This window comes from Rhamphochromis longiceps, linkage group LG5 (genome assembly GCF_057381845.1).
Source record: "Rhamphochromis longiceps isolate RC_006_pf linkage group LG5, R_longiceps_female_GT1.1, whole genome shotgun sequence".
NCBI classification, from domain to species: domain Eukaryota; kingdom Metazoa; phylum Chordata; class Actinopteri; order Cichliformes; family Cichlidae; genus Rhamphochromis; species Rhamphochromis longiceps.
In genome coordinates this window covers 35,772,237-35,789,730 of record NC_140561.1, presented here as the reverse complement: position 1 = coordinate 35,789,730, position 17,494 = coordinate 35,772,237, and the positions used below count along the sequence as shown (strand labels likewise).

General features: G+C 39.6%; 1 protein-coding gene across 2 annotated transcripts in view; it reads left to right on the top strand.

Annotated features, from left to right (window-relative positions):
• The window catches only part of asic1b (acid-sensing (proton-gated) ion channel 1b), a 215,800-nt gene that overhangs the window by 145,085 nt on the left and 53,221 nt on the right, over positions 1-17,494 (top strand). Inside the window, exon 1 of one of the 2 annotated variants that reach the window (XM_085407440.1) lies at positions 7,181-8,095. The exons of the other annotated variant lie outside the window; for it this stretch is intronic. Within the exon in view, the coding sequence (XP_085263566.1) occupies positions 7,424-8,095 (672 nt within the window). The 5' untranslated portion in view covers positions 7,181-7,423. Of the gene's footprint in view, positions 1-7,180; positions 8,096-17,494 lie in introns of those variants that run through there. 2 annotated transcript variants of the gene reach the window in all.

Below are 17,494 nucleotides of genomic sequence, written 5' to 3'. Positions count from 1 at the left end.
GATTTTAAAAGCAAACATATGATGTCTTTATTGATTCCAACTGTCTGCTCCTGTTAAAATCCCATCTGGCATCCATATACAGCTTCAATCCAGCGCTAATTGCTCGACCTTAACAATTTAGCTTTGTCTGTGTCCATTTCAGTCTAGTCTTTTTTTTTCACACTTTAAGTACTTGGCAGCCTGGCTGCTGCCAGCTGCATATCATTATTAGATACCCGCCACTACCTAGTGTGAATTTCAAGCATGTCATAAATATCAACACCACTTGAAATGCAGGGCCGTCACTGCCACATGGGGCTCGCTCTCGTATGAACAAATATTTGCCGGTGTCTTTGATTCTGGTTTGCATCACAATGAAAGCCCTCTTCAGATTGTCCACTGAGCAGCAACCTCTTCCTTCCTTTGTTGTCTGCATTGCTTCATTGTCAGCGTGTAGTCCAAGGAGCTGCAGTTGAAGGGGTGAAGGGGAAGAGAAATAGTCAGAAGAAAGTAAAACTCAGACCCAGAAGGGACCTCTCTTTGAAGGCTTTAGTTGGCACTGATGCTGTGTCGAAAGTGAGGTGGGCTGTGGGCTGTTACATTCTATATACATCGACTTCAACTGAATTGTGTTCCACCTTCATCATGGCTGTTGCAGACTTGTGTGTGCAGCCCCAGTTTCCATGTTACACTTTTTTCCCTGCTTCACTTCATAGAGTGAAATAGACTTGCTCATGTAAATGGATTCCTATATGTACTGGCAGGTGAATATGTACTGATAAAAACGATAAGCTTCTTTCAGCTGCTCAGTTATTCGTGGATGATCCTCGTATTTGATTTGGCACAGTGGGTTGGATCAGAAAGGCGATTTGTGCCTTCTCACAGTCTCAAACCAGGGATCTTTTGCACCTTAGTCGAATGCATTCACTTTCAATATGTATCGTTACTATATACCCAGGGTGAGCTTATATGCCGCAGTAATGCACAAATGTAGGCAGCAGACTGTTCCAGACTGCTCCCCCTGCTCTAAACTTTTGAGGCACAAATATTGTAGGTTACTGTGTGGTCTTGTTTCCTAACTGTGAGTCACAAAGTGAACAAGAGAGTGGGAGGATGGGACAGTGATACCACAGGTTTCTGTAGGCCAGAAAAATACACTGGGTCAGAAGTAGAGAGATGCTAACAGTTACAGACACCCTTTTTACAAAGCAAACATTCAGTGACCTATAATTGTGTAACAGTTAGTTTGTCCAATGACTACAGTGTCTGATTTTCATGGTTTTCATATAGAAAGGTGTGGAGGTGTGCTGAATCAGAAAAAAAAAATCTGGTATGCAGGTGTAATAAAATTCCCTGATGCTAAAACAACTTTCAAACACTGACGATTTTGTAAGGGGGAGATTGGCCCTGCGTGTCGATGGAAAAACCAAACACACAGTAAACTGAAAAACAGCAGCTCCCCACATTTCGTCTCATAAAAGCTCATTAGTCAGCACCCGTGATTGTGAGGCCACCAGTGAATCTACAACCTCCCCGAATCTGCTCTTAGATGACGTCAGGTTTAAAAGACACGGCTTGTTATCTATTAATATTGTGTCATTATGACTTTTGCCTACAAAGGCTGCTTTAATCTTCTCGCTTAGTGCCTTCAGTGTATTTATTCTGAGTTATTGCTGTAGTAGCCAAATCACATAATCGCTATATTTGATTATTATTGCTATATATTTTATTTATTTTACTTAAAGTAGACCTGGCATGCTTGGTTTCACCTCTCTATTTTTTATCATTAATTCAATTAGTGTGGCTTTGCTTGATTTACAGGTTAAAATAATCCGTATTTGTCCTACACTTGGTCTTGGTTCTTCGCCTCGTTTAATCCACTCATTAAAACAAGCCATTTTAGCTCCTTTCCCTTTAATTCCACCTTTCTTTAAGTCACCATTCTTCTGATTTGCCATCGCTTGAAAGCAGAAGGTAGTGAGTAAACTGTGTCCACTCTCACTTTCAGACACCCAAAGATACACATACACATTTCCCAAAATGTGTATGTGTATTTTACAATGCTGTGTAAAGCTCTTGAGTCCTTCCTCATTTCTTTAGATTGTGTTAGGAAAATTGGAAATAGGTGCCCTGAGTTGTTGAAACATGTCCAGATATACACAGAAACACAGTATATACAACAAAACACAGTTTGTATAATGGGCTTGAAAGTCAGCATTTGGTACGACCACATTGATTCTCCAACACATGATGCTTTCTCATAATTTTTATAAGTATTGTTCATTAATAATTTTCCAGGCATTTTGAAGGACATTCAGAGCTCTTCTTTGGAGGCTGCCTCCCTTTTGTTCCTTTCTCTGTTAAGATGATCCCACACTGCCTCGGTAATGTGGAGGTATTTGGTGCTTCACTCTGTGTTTTTCTATCCAGGTATGCTTTTACTGCATTAGCAGTGTGTTTGGGATCATTTTCATGCTGAAACATGAAGCTGTTGCCACCAGATGGTATTACATGGTGAATCAAAATCTGATGTCACTTTATTGTGTTCGTAATTCCATCAATTTCGACAAGCTCTCAAACACCACTGGGTGGAATAAAGTCTCAAACTGTCACAGAGGCTCCACTGTGTTTTACAGACAGGCTGTAGACACTCACTGCTCTACCTCTTTCCTGATCTCCTCTGTATATACTGATGACAACTTGAACCAAAAATGTCAAATTTGCATTCAACACTCCATCAAGCGTTTTTACACTGGTTTTCAAACCAGGTCTTGTGTAACTTTGCATACCTCAGCCTTTTCTCCCTGTTTGCCATCTGAAAGAATGGCTTTTTGACCAACACCCTTCCACTACGACCATTTCTGATGAGGCTTAGCTGAACAGTAGCTAAGGTGTTGGATAAAAGGCTGGATGATCTCTCAGGTCCTGTGTCAAGAAAATTATTTTGAGATACTGTTCAACAACTGCAAATAGTTCTTTAAGTCTATCACTTCTTATATATTGCTGTGTGTCCAGTTTGCTCAAACTTTTTAGTACTCTGATTTTTTTCAGGAGAGACGTCACACCATGCTAAGATATGCCAAGCATTCAAGCTTCAGTAGCTTTTTTAGTAATAACCTTGTAGATGCAAAAATACTATTTTATGCCTGTCAAACTGTCATTTCATATCTCTGGAATTTTTCATACACTGAACAAAAAAAACAGCAACAGATTTGTTTTTTGCAACAGGCTGCTGATAACAAAGTATCAAAGGCAGAATTGAAATGGATAGACACAACACTGGTTCATCTCTTGAGTTAGATGCACTTTTATGCTTTAATGATTTATAGGTCAGTGCTTCAGTGAATTAACAAACAAAAAAATGTTCCTCTGAAAATAGTCTGGCACAAGAACTGGACTGAAAATGAGAGAAAAAGCTGCCAAAGAAAAACTCTGAAAGACCTTAGAAACCCCTGAGAACGGTTGGTCGAGACCACTTTAAAAATAATACAAGAAAGTCTGGAAGACGTTTGGAAGAAAAATATGAAGAAATGGAAGAATCTTTAGAGTTTTCCATCATAGGTAGTGATGGCAGGACACGTGTTAGCCTCATGAGACTTTTTAAAAAAGCCATTATCTGTAAACATGACTAAACTGCATTGTCTCCTATTGTGAGTCAAGCTCCGTCTATCACAGAACTGATTTTCCTATTATGAGTCGTACTGTATGACAGGTCATGAGGTTACTTTTAGCCACCTCTGCACTTTCATAAATGAGAAATGTGTTGTTTGGCAACAGCAGCTCCCTTAAAAAAATAGGTCATTGTTCTCTCCATATTGTTTCCTCCGAGCAGAGGAGCTTCTTCGAATAACACTATCTCTTTCAGATAGCAGTCCCCCCAGCTGAAAGGTGAAGACAGAATATTGTGTTATAGAGAACAGCATCATTGCCTTTGGCCTTGGCGTCACTCTGCCCCAGCATCTTGTGGGAATGGACCAGCTCGGTTCTTGTTTACTCGTTCTTTGTTTTTCCTCCGCATGCCGAATCCATTGAATCTGACAATAAAGCAGGAATATGAATACTTGGATATTGATTGAACACTGCCTCTGAGCAAGTAATACTGTTGCTTTGGTGTGTCAGCTCTTTTTTGTGATATCTTTATTTTGTCATCTTGACTTTCCCCTCCTCTCTTCAAAGCCTGACTAAAGTCAGATTAATAAGGTTTACATAAATTATCAGAACTCATCAGACATCAGTTCAGTCTGTCAGTTTGTGTGTGTATATGTGTGTGTGTACATGTGTAGACATCTTTATGAGGACAGAAAATTGGCATGACGCTATACTTGTGGGGACCTACAGTCAGTTATGTGGACAAAATGCCCATCCCCACGAGTTTGAAGGCATTTTTGAGGCTCAAAATGTGATTTTGGTGTCAGTGTTGCAATTAAGTTATGGTTAGGTTAGGTTTTGATGGTTAAGGTTAGGGTAAAGGACTATTAAAGCATTATGTCAATTAGATGTCCTCACGAAGATATGAAAACGAGTGTGTGAGTGTGTGTGTAAAGGAAAGCGAAAGTGCGGATATTTTCACTGCTTCATGTTTTCTCTGTTTTGGGGTGTTTTTTTTTAAAGCGGGTATGTTTCTCTGCATGTGTGAGTCCATGTGTGTACATGTGTGACTATGCGTGTTCTGAGTAATGGGCTTTGTGCATCCTCTCTTGCTGACGGCTACGATGTATCCATGGCAACGCCAGGTCGATCCTAGCTGTAAGCGGAGCTGGTGAGAGGAACTTGAAAGGGAGCATTAAAACCTCTCCTCTCATCTGCCCTGCGCTCTTCTCACTCCGACAATGGTGAAATGCACGGCCTTGTTGAAATCCTACCCCAGGGGTGTATACTGTAGCAGTGACAGCGAACACTCGCACCTCAACACTGCCATCTTTTGACCTGACACAAGAATGTATGGAAATGTTTATGTTTTGTTTTCATTTGTGAAAACATAGAGTTGGTTTCCCTGAAAAGTTAAAGTTAGAAAAACAAAATCTCAGAATGAGGGGTATCTTTTTAAGAATTATTTCAGAAATGTAATGCACAAGAGACAAGAAGAAATGTGGAGAGATGGAACAGTGAAATAACAAGCCCCAAAGGTTTTAAATCAGATTTCAACTGGGCCCCACATATTGGCCAACCACTGAACCTGTTCGTTCATTCATTCAGAGAAATTTAGCTGGAGCGTTGTCACATTTTAGCTATTCCAGTTAAAATCTCACAAAGAGAAAGAAAGCAGATAATCCAAGGAATGGCATCGATCTAAAAATGTAAAAGATAAATAAAAAGTACTTTGGGCTTCACAGTTTGTATCTTCTTGCTCTTAAAATGTTGCCAATCGAGTTTTCTGATGCTTTGTGATGACACCTTCAGCCCTGAGGAACATCTACAGGATGAGATGTGCTGCTGTTGCCCTCTAGTGGATTTCACAAACATGAAGGAATAAAACGACATAAAAGGAGAAACAAATGGTGAAAAATGGAGCCAGACAATCAAGATGTATCCATTTTGAGGAAAGCATAGTCGCCAGAACAAACACAGATTTATTGTAACTCTGTCAGCGTGGCTATACTGATGTAGACTGAGTAATTAAAATATTTTGGCACACAAGGCTCAACTTATTTTATCCAAAGGGTCACTGCACTGCTGTTGCACAATTTAATTTTCTCCACAGTTTCACAACTTAGCATTTCGTTCCAAATCTAAGGCGTTAGTGTTTGTGAATATTCATGCAGTAGTACTTCACTGAATACCCAGAGACTTCAGCTGGGGGAGCTCCATGACCTTCTTGTTAGGTCAGGTTTGATACCGGAGGCTATCTAGTGATCATTAATAAATATTCAAGAACCACAGCCCATCAGGGTCTGCTATGTCAAGCAGCCTCCTGCATAAAGCTGCAACTCTTTGTGGTTTGCTCTCTTATCATCAATAGTTTGGGGGGGGGGTTGTTTTTTTTTTTAGACAGTCTTCACAGAAGTCTTGTTCCTTATCCACACTGTTCACTTGATATTTACATTTCCTCCAATTAAATCAGACTGGCACATTACGGTAAGGCGTTACGCAACGAATCAGTTGAGGTAATGTGTTTTGCATTGGTTTTAGAGGTTTAGTGTGTCTATTCCTTTGAAGTATCCTGTGGTACCATTAGGTGTAGGTTTTTATTGTAAAGTGTGTTGTCATCCCCCTAAATGCATCTACCATTTCATTTTCTGGCACCAACATGTTTCTGAAAATAATCTCAGCTGTCTAATGGAGGTGGATCAATACAGATGGCTCGGTCTCATACACTTCCTTTTCATATCACAACCAACACCACCTCTGGGAATCTGCATTTATCACCATATTCAATAATGCGAGCCTCCATCTGAGATGTTTTTTCTCTCGCTCTCTCTTCACGACTTCTACATATTTGCTTTCAGTTAATCTGCTTTCCACAGAACTGCTTGCAGCTATGTGGGGGTATGTAATTTGAGTAAGATCTGTTGATAAAATGAGGCATTAGATTGAAATAACAATGGGCAAATGGAAGTCTTGATTAAATTCCTTGACTTCTCTCCTTGGTGTTTGCTAATTTCTTGAGCTGGAATCAGACGTAAACTGCCTACCTTCTCACTCAAATTGTTCTTAAAGGAGCATTTACACATTAGCAGCATCATGCCTTTCTCTTTACTTTTATTAAAATCTTGATTTGGTTTAAAGCTCATCGCAAACACAAATCCTACTGCAATCCCACTGATCTCTGCACTGCATATTCTAATGACTGACTCTTTGCTTAGCTCCAGTTGTACTGTATCTATAATACCTAGGTATTATTTCCGTTTGATTACACAATTGTGCTGAGATCATTTTATTTTCAGAGGATGAGTGAGTTCAGTCCAAACAGTGCAATCAGCAAAAATTTATCAGCCTATTCAGTGCTTTAGCTCTTACATTTTCTCTCCCCCATTGCATCAACACTTCCTTTTTTTTCCTGTAAATGGTGAAACTCTGCCCCAGCACAGTGACCTGTAGCCGGGCCCAGCGGGAGTATTCTGTGTCCTATACTTCTCGTGGCTTCACCTTCTTTAGCCTCCTCCTCCGTCCTCTTCTTCTTCTCTTTTTTCTTCACTCTTTCGAAATTGTCTAAGGGTTGGATCTGCCCCCAAGACAAAAGGACAAACCCAAGCAAGGCATCTCACTTCATCTCTGAATGGGTGTGGATGGCAGAAACCAGAGTGCCTAGATTGTTTGTTCGCTTTGATTCAGGAGTTGTTATGACTTTTGGGACCATATTTGTCCTGTTAGCTCAGTGTTTTTTGAATCAGTAGCCAAATAACGAATACTTTTCTTCTTGAATCATTTCATTGTTTCAGTATTTTGGGAGTTTTTTAAGGACTTAGACTTCTGGCTTCAGCTTTATTGATTCACTGCTTTCACCATGCCGCTCCGAATTATGTGCACCATCTCCTTTTCTGCTGATGACGAACCTAGCAGGGGATATGGTAGCGATGGTTTTGACGACCACTACAAGCGGGTAAAGAAACATTATAGTGATGGAGACTCACAGGAATGCCTGGATAGGTGTAGTCAGGTAGATGATTGCACTGATGAGGAGGATAATGTTAGCGATGTAGATGACCTCGCCACTTTTTTTGGCAATTGCTCGCTTCACGGAGCTAACCACGTGTTTGTAGAGGACAGTAAGTTTGGTTTTCGCCAGGGTTTGTGGGCACTGGTCTTCACCTTAGCACTGTCTGCTTTCATGTATCAAGTAGTTGACAGGGTTATATACTACTTCCAATATGATTATATTACAATGCTTGACGAAAAAGTGGCAAACAATATGACCTTTCCCGCTGTAACTGTATGTAACTACAACTTCATACGAAAGTCTCAAATGAGCTACAGTGACCTGATCTTTATGGGTCCTCTTCTGGGCTTTGAAGAAGGCATGGCACCAGGATTTCCCCTGGCTCCAGAGCCAGACCGCCCGCTGGGCTCTCGCTTCAGTATGGATGAGTTCTACAACCGCACTCGACATCGCATGGAGGAAATGCTACTGGAGTGTAACTTCAGAGGTATAGAATGCGGCCCCGACAGCTTCACAGAGGTAATTTAATCCAAGACCCTCAAGGCAAGATTTTTTTTAAATAGTTTCAAAATATTAATCTTTTTGGGAACCGTCAGATTCTGACTTGGAAATAATCAGTGCAAGTTTGTACTTCATGTTATCCATATATTTGCAAGGTACTCTATGTGTATCTGGTTGACTTGATACTTCTGATTCATTGTTAATATTTTTGAATCAAGGGATGCTGAATTCTCAAAAAGCAAATAAGAAAGACTGCCGGGTTTCATCAAAGCCTTCTGTTAATGTTTATTTTGATAAAATAGGAGCATCCACTAAAAGCTAGCACTCCAAACTGTTATGCCTGGAGAGGCGTTATCACGGAGGAGGAGATCGTAGAAAATAACTGAATCAGAGGAAAGTGTTTATTTATTGCAGTGAGGTGATTCAGCTACTTAAACCCCAAGTCACTGCTGTAAATGAAAAGGAGTTTCCAAGTCAGCACGTCTGTCTTAATGAAAGTCTGTTGTAAATTTTTTTGAAAAGAGCAGACATGAGCAAGTCCTATTACCTAAAGTGGCAAACTTGGCATACAGATGTTGCTAATGAATTAAAGAGGCACTTTGGGCCATCGTTGTTTTGCCCAGAGGAAACGTCTTGCTAGACATGCATTCCCTGAATTTTTGGTTTTGTAGCTGCTGCCCTTTTTGTTCTCTCGTGGTTGCACACAAGTAGAATACTGAATTGCCAAGTAGTGTTGACGTTATTCAGCTATTGGTGTATTGATTTGCTTGACCTTTGCGCAGTTATGGATAGGTCTGTGTGGACTGCTAATGGATGTACTAGACTTACATGAGAGGCAATTACTTTATGTGTAAGTGCATTTCTACGATGTGTTTTTTTTCCTATTTTATTCAACCTCTTGTTTTCATTAATGTGCAGCTTGTTTTAATCATTAATTGTTAAAATACTTCAACAATATTGTGCCTTAGGGATTGGTGCAAATTCAGAGGCAAAATCTATTATGTAAAAAATAGACTTTGCTTCAAATGTTTGTGCAGTTATTACAGCGTGACAAGTTAAGCGTCCTGATGGATAGTGAGGAGAATTAGAAACACTGGGTAGGAGGGAACAGATTGCTTTTCGTGTAAAACCGATGATATGTCTGATGGCAGAGATGCTCTGTTGCACAGATGTGACCACAGGTGTGCCTTGAAATTTTGGCTTGCCCTTTGGGTGTTTCTTGGACACAAAATGTTTGAAAGGTACAGCTTTTACTAATTAGTCAGTGACTCATTTTTCAAGTGAAAAGGATTCACCTACTGATGTTTCTTATTAAATTGGTGAGTTTTTGAGCTGTTGGACAAAAAAAAGAGTGCTTGAAGAACAGCATGCCAGCTTGTCGTTACAAGGGTATATAGCCAAAAACATGACTGTTGATGCAAACTGTAACAAACACATGTATTTATTGGTCACAGTGAAGATTAAAAGATAGAGAGAAGCAAACTGGCTCGAAAAGGAAGAATAAATGGATGCATCAACAGGACTGTTTGTTTTGTTTTGTCTTGTTCTTTTATTATGAGTATCACAACATTAACCTTGACACCAGCTCTGATATTGTGGGATTATCTGTTTCAGATGTGGAGAGCTGTACAGGACTTCATCCTGTCAGCCAGAACTCACACATCAGTTGTAAAAATTACCATCTTGGATGGTAAAGATGTGGAGGTAAAGGCTGATAAATAAAAGGATGAGAATGTTTTATTACATCAGGGAAAAGCCTCACGTGGAGGGGCGAATAGTAAGTTAGGGTTTCTTAAGTGCAGTGTGTGCAATCAAGAGGAAATTAGTGATCCCGCAGTGAGACACAATTGTTGCCACGGTGAAGAATAGGAAAATAATACCTCCCTTGTAAACATACAGAGGTATTTTTGTCATAAATTCTCCATCGCTACGAGGGCAAATGCTGAGCATGTTGACACAAACAGGCAGCATGGCTTAATATTTGCACAAAAAGAGAGCAAAAAAAGTAATTTGACAGCAGACTATAGATCTTACCCAACATGTATTTATGCAGGAGTCAGTGTCTTACCCCTCCCACACTTGAAGAAGTTCCCCGGTCAAGGAGTCAGTATAGCAAATGGAAAACGAAGGGCCTTTATGGCCACTGTCCTTGAAGTGAAGTAGAGCCAGCTGTCATCCTCCACTGATACGCTTTCTAAAAAACAAAGTACTGCAACTGCAGTGCAGTCTGCCATTTTATTAGCATTAAAGGAAGTCAATGAGCAGGTTTATTCAATGTCAGATTTTATTGCCTGAGTGTAGCTCGAAACTCATTCTTCGTCCCATTATTTCTTACTTTAAATTAAATGGGCTGTTCCATCAGTACCATCAATCACAGCATTAAGTACTTAACAGACTTATAATCAAATAAGAAGCACTGTTGTCCTTTTAAAAGCAGTCATCTTGAAAAGTATTTAAAACATCTATTTTGAACAATTAATAATGTTTTATAAAACTATATTTTTCAACCATTCTTACATACTCCTCCTTAAGTAAGCATTGTTTCAGTTGTGCTTGAGAGGAAGACGAGAAAGTGCTTTACTGGTTGTCAGCTGGTCTTATGTATGTTGCGAAATGAAGTTAGATAATAAAGTTGGACGTGCCGTTTCAGGTCAATAACATTAATGCATCAAAGCACTTAATAACATGTGGGTGAATTACAGAAAGCTGTGTGAGATTGTGAGTGATAACAATGAGGGGTGTACGTTGTTTTATACAGCATATACATATATATATATCTGCTGTCTTTGTATACTGTTTTTGACAATAACAAGCATGTTGTTGCATGTTGCAGCATTAAGGTTGAAAATTTGACTAACACAAGTGACAAGTAATCATTTATCTGCCACGTCTAATAGGACTAATTATAACCATTGTCAATTTAGCTTCAACCCTTGTGTCTTCCAGCCTCCCACTAATATAATCATTGATTGCTCCTTCAGCTCGTGCTTTATGCAGCAATTATAAACCAGTGCTTGCTCATTGTTTTGTCACTCAGTTTCCAAAGTAGACGCTTTGAAAATTTATAATGTGCTGTGCTGCTTTGAGACTGTTCACGGACAGGTTTTATAACCAGCAGTTAGGCAAAGTATCCCCATAAGATACTTAACCAATGTGTGTGCATGTGTTTGTGTGTGTGTGTGTGTGAGCAAGCTTTAAGTGAGTTAGCATGGTTTGCATCATTTTGGGTCTACATATCAGAATCAAATGCTTAGCATATTAATGCTCAATCAAAGCACTAAGTTGAAGCTGGGGGAAACGGTTGAGCAAAAATGGTGAAGCAGTAAAAAAAAAAGTTGTTAACAGAAAAGAAAAAATGAAGTTCTACATTTGCAAATCACACATCAAGAACGAGGTATAAATACTAACGCGTTAGCTCTGTATTTCTGGCAGACACTGTTTGTATCAATAGAGCAAAAAAAACCTCACTTAACTAGAAGCATTAATATATTTCTTTTTTTCCTTTTCTTCCGAAGACCAAACCAGTAGTGTATTTATTTTGCGTAATGTGGCATTTGGCAGCATCAGTGGTCCCTGAACCTCTGCTTCTCCTTGTTTATTATTTCTCCTAAACAGCCACTAATGGCCTTGCAGACAGAACTGAGAAGAGGAGGTGAAATGATTGATTGCTCTCTGTCTGTCTCAGTCTCTGAGGTTTTCCGTCCATTCCCCCTCTCATTCTGTCTTTCTGTCCACCATCTCTCTCAAGTGTTTTTGCATCTGAACTGAATGTATGCGTCAGTGCTGTAATGAGCTCCAGCTAAGGGCTGGGTCAAAAGCGAAGCTTGGCTACTGCCCCACCAGATAGATGGCTCAGGTTGCGGCATTTCTGACCCAGAGCAGAATGTGAGATCCCCTCGGAGCAGTGATCCAAATCCTTGCTTCCTGCTCCAACCTGAGCCCATTAGATACAGCTTGACTTTCTCCCAAGCTCAGCATTGTCAACAGAATGCTCACTCACTGGCTCTGGTTACGCCCTTCTCTTGTCTCCTCAAGAGCATCAGTCTGAATATCCCACAGACAGAAAGCAAGGCAGAGAAACTGTGGGGAATCTTTCTTATTTATTTTTTTCCCAGAGGAAGGAAAATGAAATGGCAGAGTTGGCCGCCCCATCTGGCTCTGAGCTGTAAATACTTGTTATGGTGCAACACTTAACTCGTGCAGCCGCTGGGAAGAGATTGTATCAGTGAAAGTGTGATGTAATTATCTTAAACCGTATGCTGTGATAAATGGGATGGTAACAAATTATGTTAAAAAAATAACAAGCATAGTAGCCATTTGTTCCACCCATGAAGACTTATTGAATATATCACTCGCAGCACTGAATATGTGCTGAACTTTTTTAACATGTACCCATATTTTCTTTATATCTATATATACACGTTTATTTATTTATAAGTTAAGGGCAATTTTTGGAGCTTGACTGTTTCATTAGTAGCTACACATGCAGTACGTTCTGCTGAAATACATGCACTGGAGCAACAGACCAACAAACACTGCCTCATCGGTGTCTGCAGTGCATCCAAGTGTTAATTTAGCAGTTTCTCTCTCCCTGCTACGCAGACACGTTGTGAGCAAATTGAGCCACAATAATGCATTTCAAATTCCAGGTTATGAAAACAACTTTGATTAATCTCAAGAATAGGCTCAGTCTGAAAGTGGTCATTACACTCTCTGAGTTTGAAAAGGCAAGCGCTGTTGAAATGCTTCATCCCTTCTATAAGGTGAGGGCACCAGGCTATTAAATATTTATGCAAACGCTGAACTCAGATGACTGTCTGATCTTTCGTTTTTGTCCGTTATTAGCTGTTGCCCTATTTCCGCCACAGCTGTAATTTATGCGAGTTACAGAAATTTTAATTTGCTGCATTTCTAATTCACCATTGAAAAACATCTCATTATATTTCCCATTTAAAACTGTCTAATCATCTTGTTTGTTAAAACTCCAGCTCTTATACATCTTATTTCTACTTTGTTTTCAAGGCTTTTCAGACAGTATTTCATTCTGCATGCCAGCACCAATGATCCCACTTTTGCTGGAAAGTATTTTAATCAAACAGTGATCACAAGGGGGCAGTGTTATACAATGATTTTACAGCCTAAACTGGCTTTTATGTAGTTCTTTGCCCTGAGATGTAGCATGCTGCTCCTTTTTTCTTTTTTCTTCTTTTTTACAAGAAATCACTCAGAAATATGCTTAATTCCATCTTTTAAAAACCCTTTGATTCCCACTACGGCACAACATCAGAGTCACTCAGCTGCAATGACCGCTATCCCTTTTAAGCTTCGTGTAGAAGCAAAAAGCCGCTGCCAATGGAAACACAGTGGTTGCAATTTTTGAAAGCACCATTTTCCTAAGGGATTAAACTCTATTTGTGTGTTGCAGGGATTAAAAAATAAATATTACAAAATCAAACATGAGCTGAGATTTGTTCAGCACTAACAGTCTTGGCAGATACCCATCCCTCATTCATTCTCTGTCTCTCTCCCTTTCACTGTCTTTCTCCTTTTAGACGCCACACTGTTTCTGTACACTAAGGACTAAAGTCCAGTAGGAGGAACACTATGACAGTCTGTCACTGTGTCCTATCTCTCTCTATCTGAGTGATGGATCAGTGTTTTCAAATGCACCAATTTTAATTAAATTTTTCATCCGTCTTCTTTGGAAGTTGGCGACAGGAGGTCCAGCAGCATTTACTCCCTGTTCGGAAGACTCCAATGGAATATAAAGCCTGGGTCCTTTAAAGCGGACAGACACATCTCTACCTCTCCTCAATATCAGCCAGCACTTCATAACACAAAACGAATTAATCATTAAAGTGGAATAAATGAAAGGAGAGAACTTTCACTTTACTCTCTGACAAAGATAAATGATATCTAATGATGTTAAAATGAGGGAAACTGCAGTCTTGTTGGAGCAATTATATATGAATAAGACATATGACTAGTGCCCTATACAGGGCCAATAGCCACTTACAAGTAGCTAATTAGGCTGATGAGAGGGCCTTAATGGCTTCCTACAGGATTATTCCCTATAATTTATAGCAGAGCTGAAATAAAAGGTTTGGCTCTAAATGACAGCGTGAATGTCAGAGGAGCTGTGAGGAGAAAGGTAGTGTTCATTTAAGGGCAGTTTCCCTTCATTCTCTGACACTCACTCTCTCACTGTTTTTCTTCTGCTCTTATTGTGTGTATATACACGTGGAGACCAACCTTCAGCGCCGCACCAATACATTTGGGAGGATAATTATCTATTGCAAACTCTCATCTGTTCTCATCTGGGTTCAAGTACAGGGAATAGCACAAGAAATAAATTTTTGAAAGGTTTTGTGTGCGCTGTGTGTGCAGTGGTGAAGGATGCCTGAAGGCTAGAACATGTCTGTGCCAAACTGGTATTCAGTTTCTCTCTTGTTCAGGGTTTCATAGATGACTGCATCTGTCGTGGTCAGCAGGGCTCCTGTGGGAACTGGGTGGGTCTTTGTTTGAGAGTGTAGAATCAGCAGGACATCTAATGGATTTGTGTGCATGGCTTGTCAATATATGCATGTATCTCTGTGTATGTGTGTGTGTGTGTGTGTGTGTGTGTGTGAAAGAGAAATAAATATAAGACTTTTTCTTTTTTATACTTATTTATATATTGTTATTTTGTATTGAATATCAGTACTGACACACCATCAGCAGCTGATGCTGGCTTGGTCACACAGATGTTGCGCGATGTGATTTCATTTCATCGATTGGACTTCTTGCTGAACTTAAAGGCACAAAAATCAATTCTTGGCCACAAGGGATAAGACAGCTTCCCAAACAATTTAACAGACTATAAATGCTACAGTCATTCTAGGCTTGACCAAAATTATTCTGATAGTGTGCAATGAACTTTCAATCTCATTGTCTTTGAGATGGCTCCTTCGAAGACTTGGACCTGGTCTGCAACCACTCACAGTTGGTTGCAATCTTAATGAAATGCCAATAAGACAGAGTCAGTGTGCTGTCACTTTGTGATTTAATGGGATCAAGTTTATTGCCATTTTAAATTCACATTATCTTCTTACTTTCAGAGTTCCACCACAATTTCATGTATTTTGAACAGAAATTTGGAAGTTCCTTCAAAAATAGTGACGTAATTGCTGAAGGACAGGGATTAACTGCAAAATGACATACAGTATGGGCACTTGACAACCTCGCTTTTATGTAGAAGGGAAACCAAAATACAACAAATTAGCAAGACGTTGAGTCACATTACAAAGCAAGGTGGCACAATGTGCAAAGCAAAGTTCCACTAATTTGTGCAGGCTGGCTCAGATTGCTTGCACCATATTGGGCATTTGTCTGTGGTTAGAAATTAGACTGCTCTTGTTTACAACCCTTCACCAATCTGAGAGTGATTGCAGTCAGTCTGCACTTAGAGGTTGATCAAGCAACACCCTCAACCTCTGGGCGACCAGTTGGTCACTACAACTATTTGCAAAAAAACAGGCAACCAGCGATTCTTCCTAATCGTAAGGAGGTTGCCGTGCTATTTTTACTGAGCCATAAGGGTGTAACTAGCAACTTGGCTAGGACAATTTTCTATATTTGTCTGGCAAATATTTTTTCACTTGTCTTAGCAACATTATAATTCTATTTGATGTTAAATAAATTCCATAACATGAAAAATGTAACTTACAAAAAATGTTTTTAAAAACTTTTCTATCAATACCTCCTCTGTGAACATTATTCTGCCTGCATGTTGCAAAAGTTTCTTGCGATAAACACAATTCCAATAACACTAACAAGTAAAGAATTTGAGTTTAGCCATGCAGTTATTTTTTACCATGAAAATGTGGAAACTATTGATGAAAGGACAAAATTGGCTTTAAATTGTGCCTCAATACAGTGCTTAGATTCCTATTTATTCTGTAAAATTTTCAAGAGTTATGATCATTATTTTCAATCCGCCAGCAAGCAGGCCAAAAAGAGATGTCTTCTGTGAGAAATAGGGATGAAAATTTAAATCCTCAACCAATCAAAGAAAAAAGAGACTTCAGCAGTCTGAATTAAGAGAGTAGAGTTTGTTTGTTCTATCTCCAATTTCTAGCTCTAATGGGAAAAACAAATCTTACTAAAGATTTTGTAACTAATCCCCACTTGGTCTGAATCACACAGCTAAAGTTTTTTCATGGAAAGAAGTAGGCCCAGTGATGTAAAGAACGGGCTTTAATATTCCACATACAATCTGAATGCGGAATATTAAAACCTGTACACTGAAGTTGAAGCACCTGTGCTGCTCAAACACAATACCACCAACCAAAAGATCCAGTCCTTTGCAGACTTTATTATTTAAAGAATCCAAACACATATCTACTCAGTCACTGTGAGACACTTTGGACAAGACCAGCACTACCTTCAATGTAAATGAGCTCAAAATTGTAAACAGGCTGTCCAGAGCTAATGTTAGTGGAAGGTCTATTGATTGCATGGTCGTTGTTTCACCCTTGAATCAGATGAGTCAGTGTCTGCAGCTGTATTGCTGTTGCATTTGGGCAATGCAACAGCAATACAGGCTGATTATATTATTCATTGTCAAGACCTAATAACCACAGCTGATGCAAATCTTAACAGCAATAAGGTCCATCGAAGTAGCAAACAGTTAAAGAATTACTGGTGCCTGAGGGGATGTGTGCCTTGTTCATTCTAATCCCCACCTCTCTATTCAAAGGTTTATATCAGGTCGTAATTGTTCTGCTATAGACCAGGAGTTATTAAGGGGGAAAGAGCAAATAAATCATTCCAGCACTTAGCTAGTGTGTCTGCTACCTTCTTTGCACACATACACAGTATACATACACTCTCTTTGAAGGCATCATATTACGTTCAGTATCTTCAGAGGGGCCGTTATACTACAGACCAAAATGAAACATCCATTTAGGTGCAGCCCACCGTGCAGCTTTGGACTGTCCTTTTTATCCTTTCTGGCCGATCTTCCAGTGTGTTTGCAGGCATGCGTGTCTGTTTTCTTTGGGAGTTGTCAGCCAGTTAGACCAAAAGTGGTCTCTTCTTCGTTAGCCCCGTATTTGTTACATTTCTGACATCTCCCTGACATAAAGGGTAAAACAAAGGCATGCACACACACTGCACTTGCCCGCAGTTTAAAAAGTTATACTGTGTTTTATTGCACCGAACAAAAAAAAAATGCACATATTGAACATCAGGCAAGACACTGAAGTCTGTTGTTTATTTGTTTTCAATCTGTCAGAATATGCTGCTTAATAGTAGCCCATAGGCCTGTGATTGAAGACTATTCTTGAACTGGACAGGGATTGAAATAAGATTAGTAGAATGTGACACGATATCTCCCGAGGATCTCCCGGATTCTTGAGTCAACTGATGCTGAAAAAA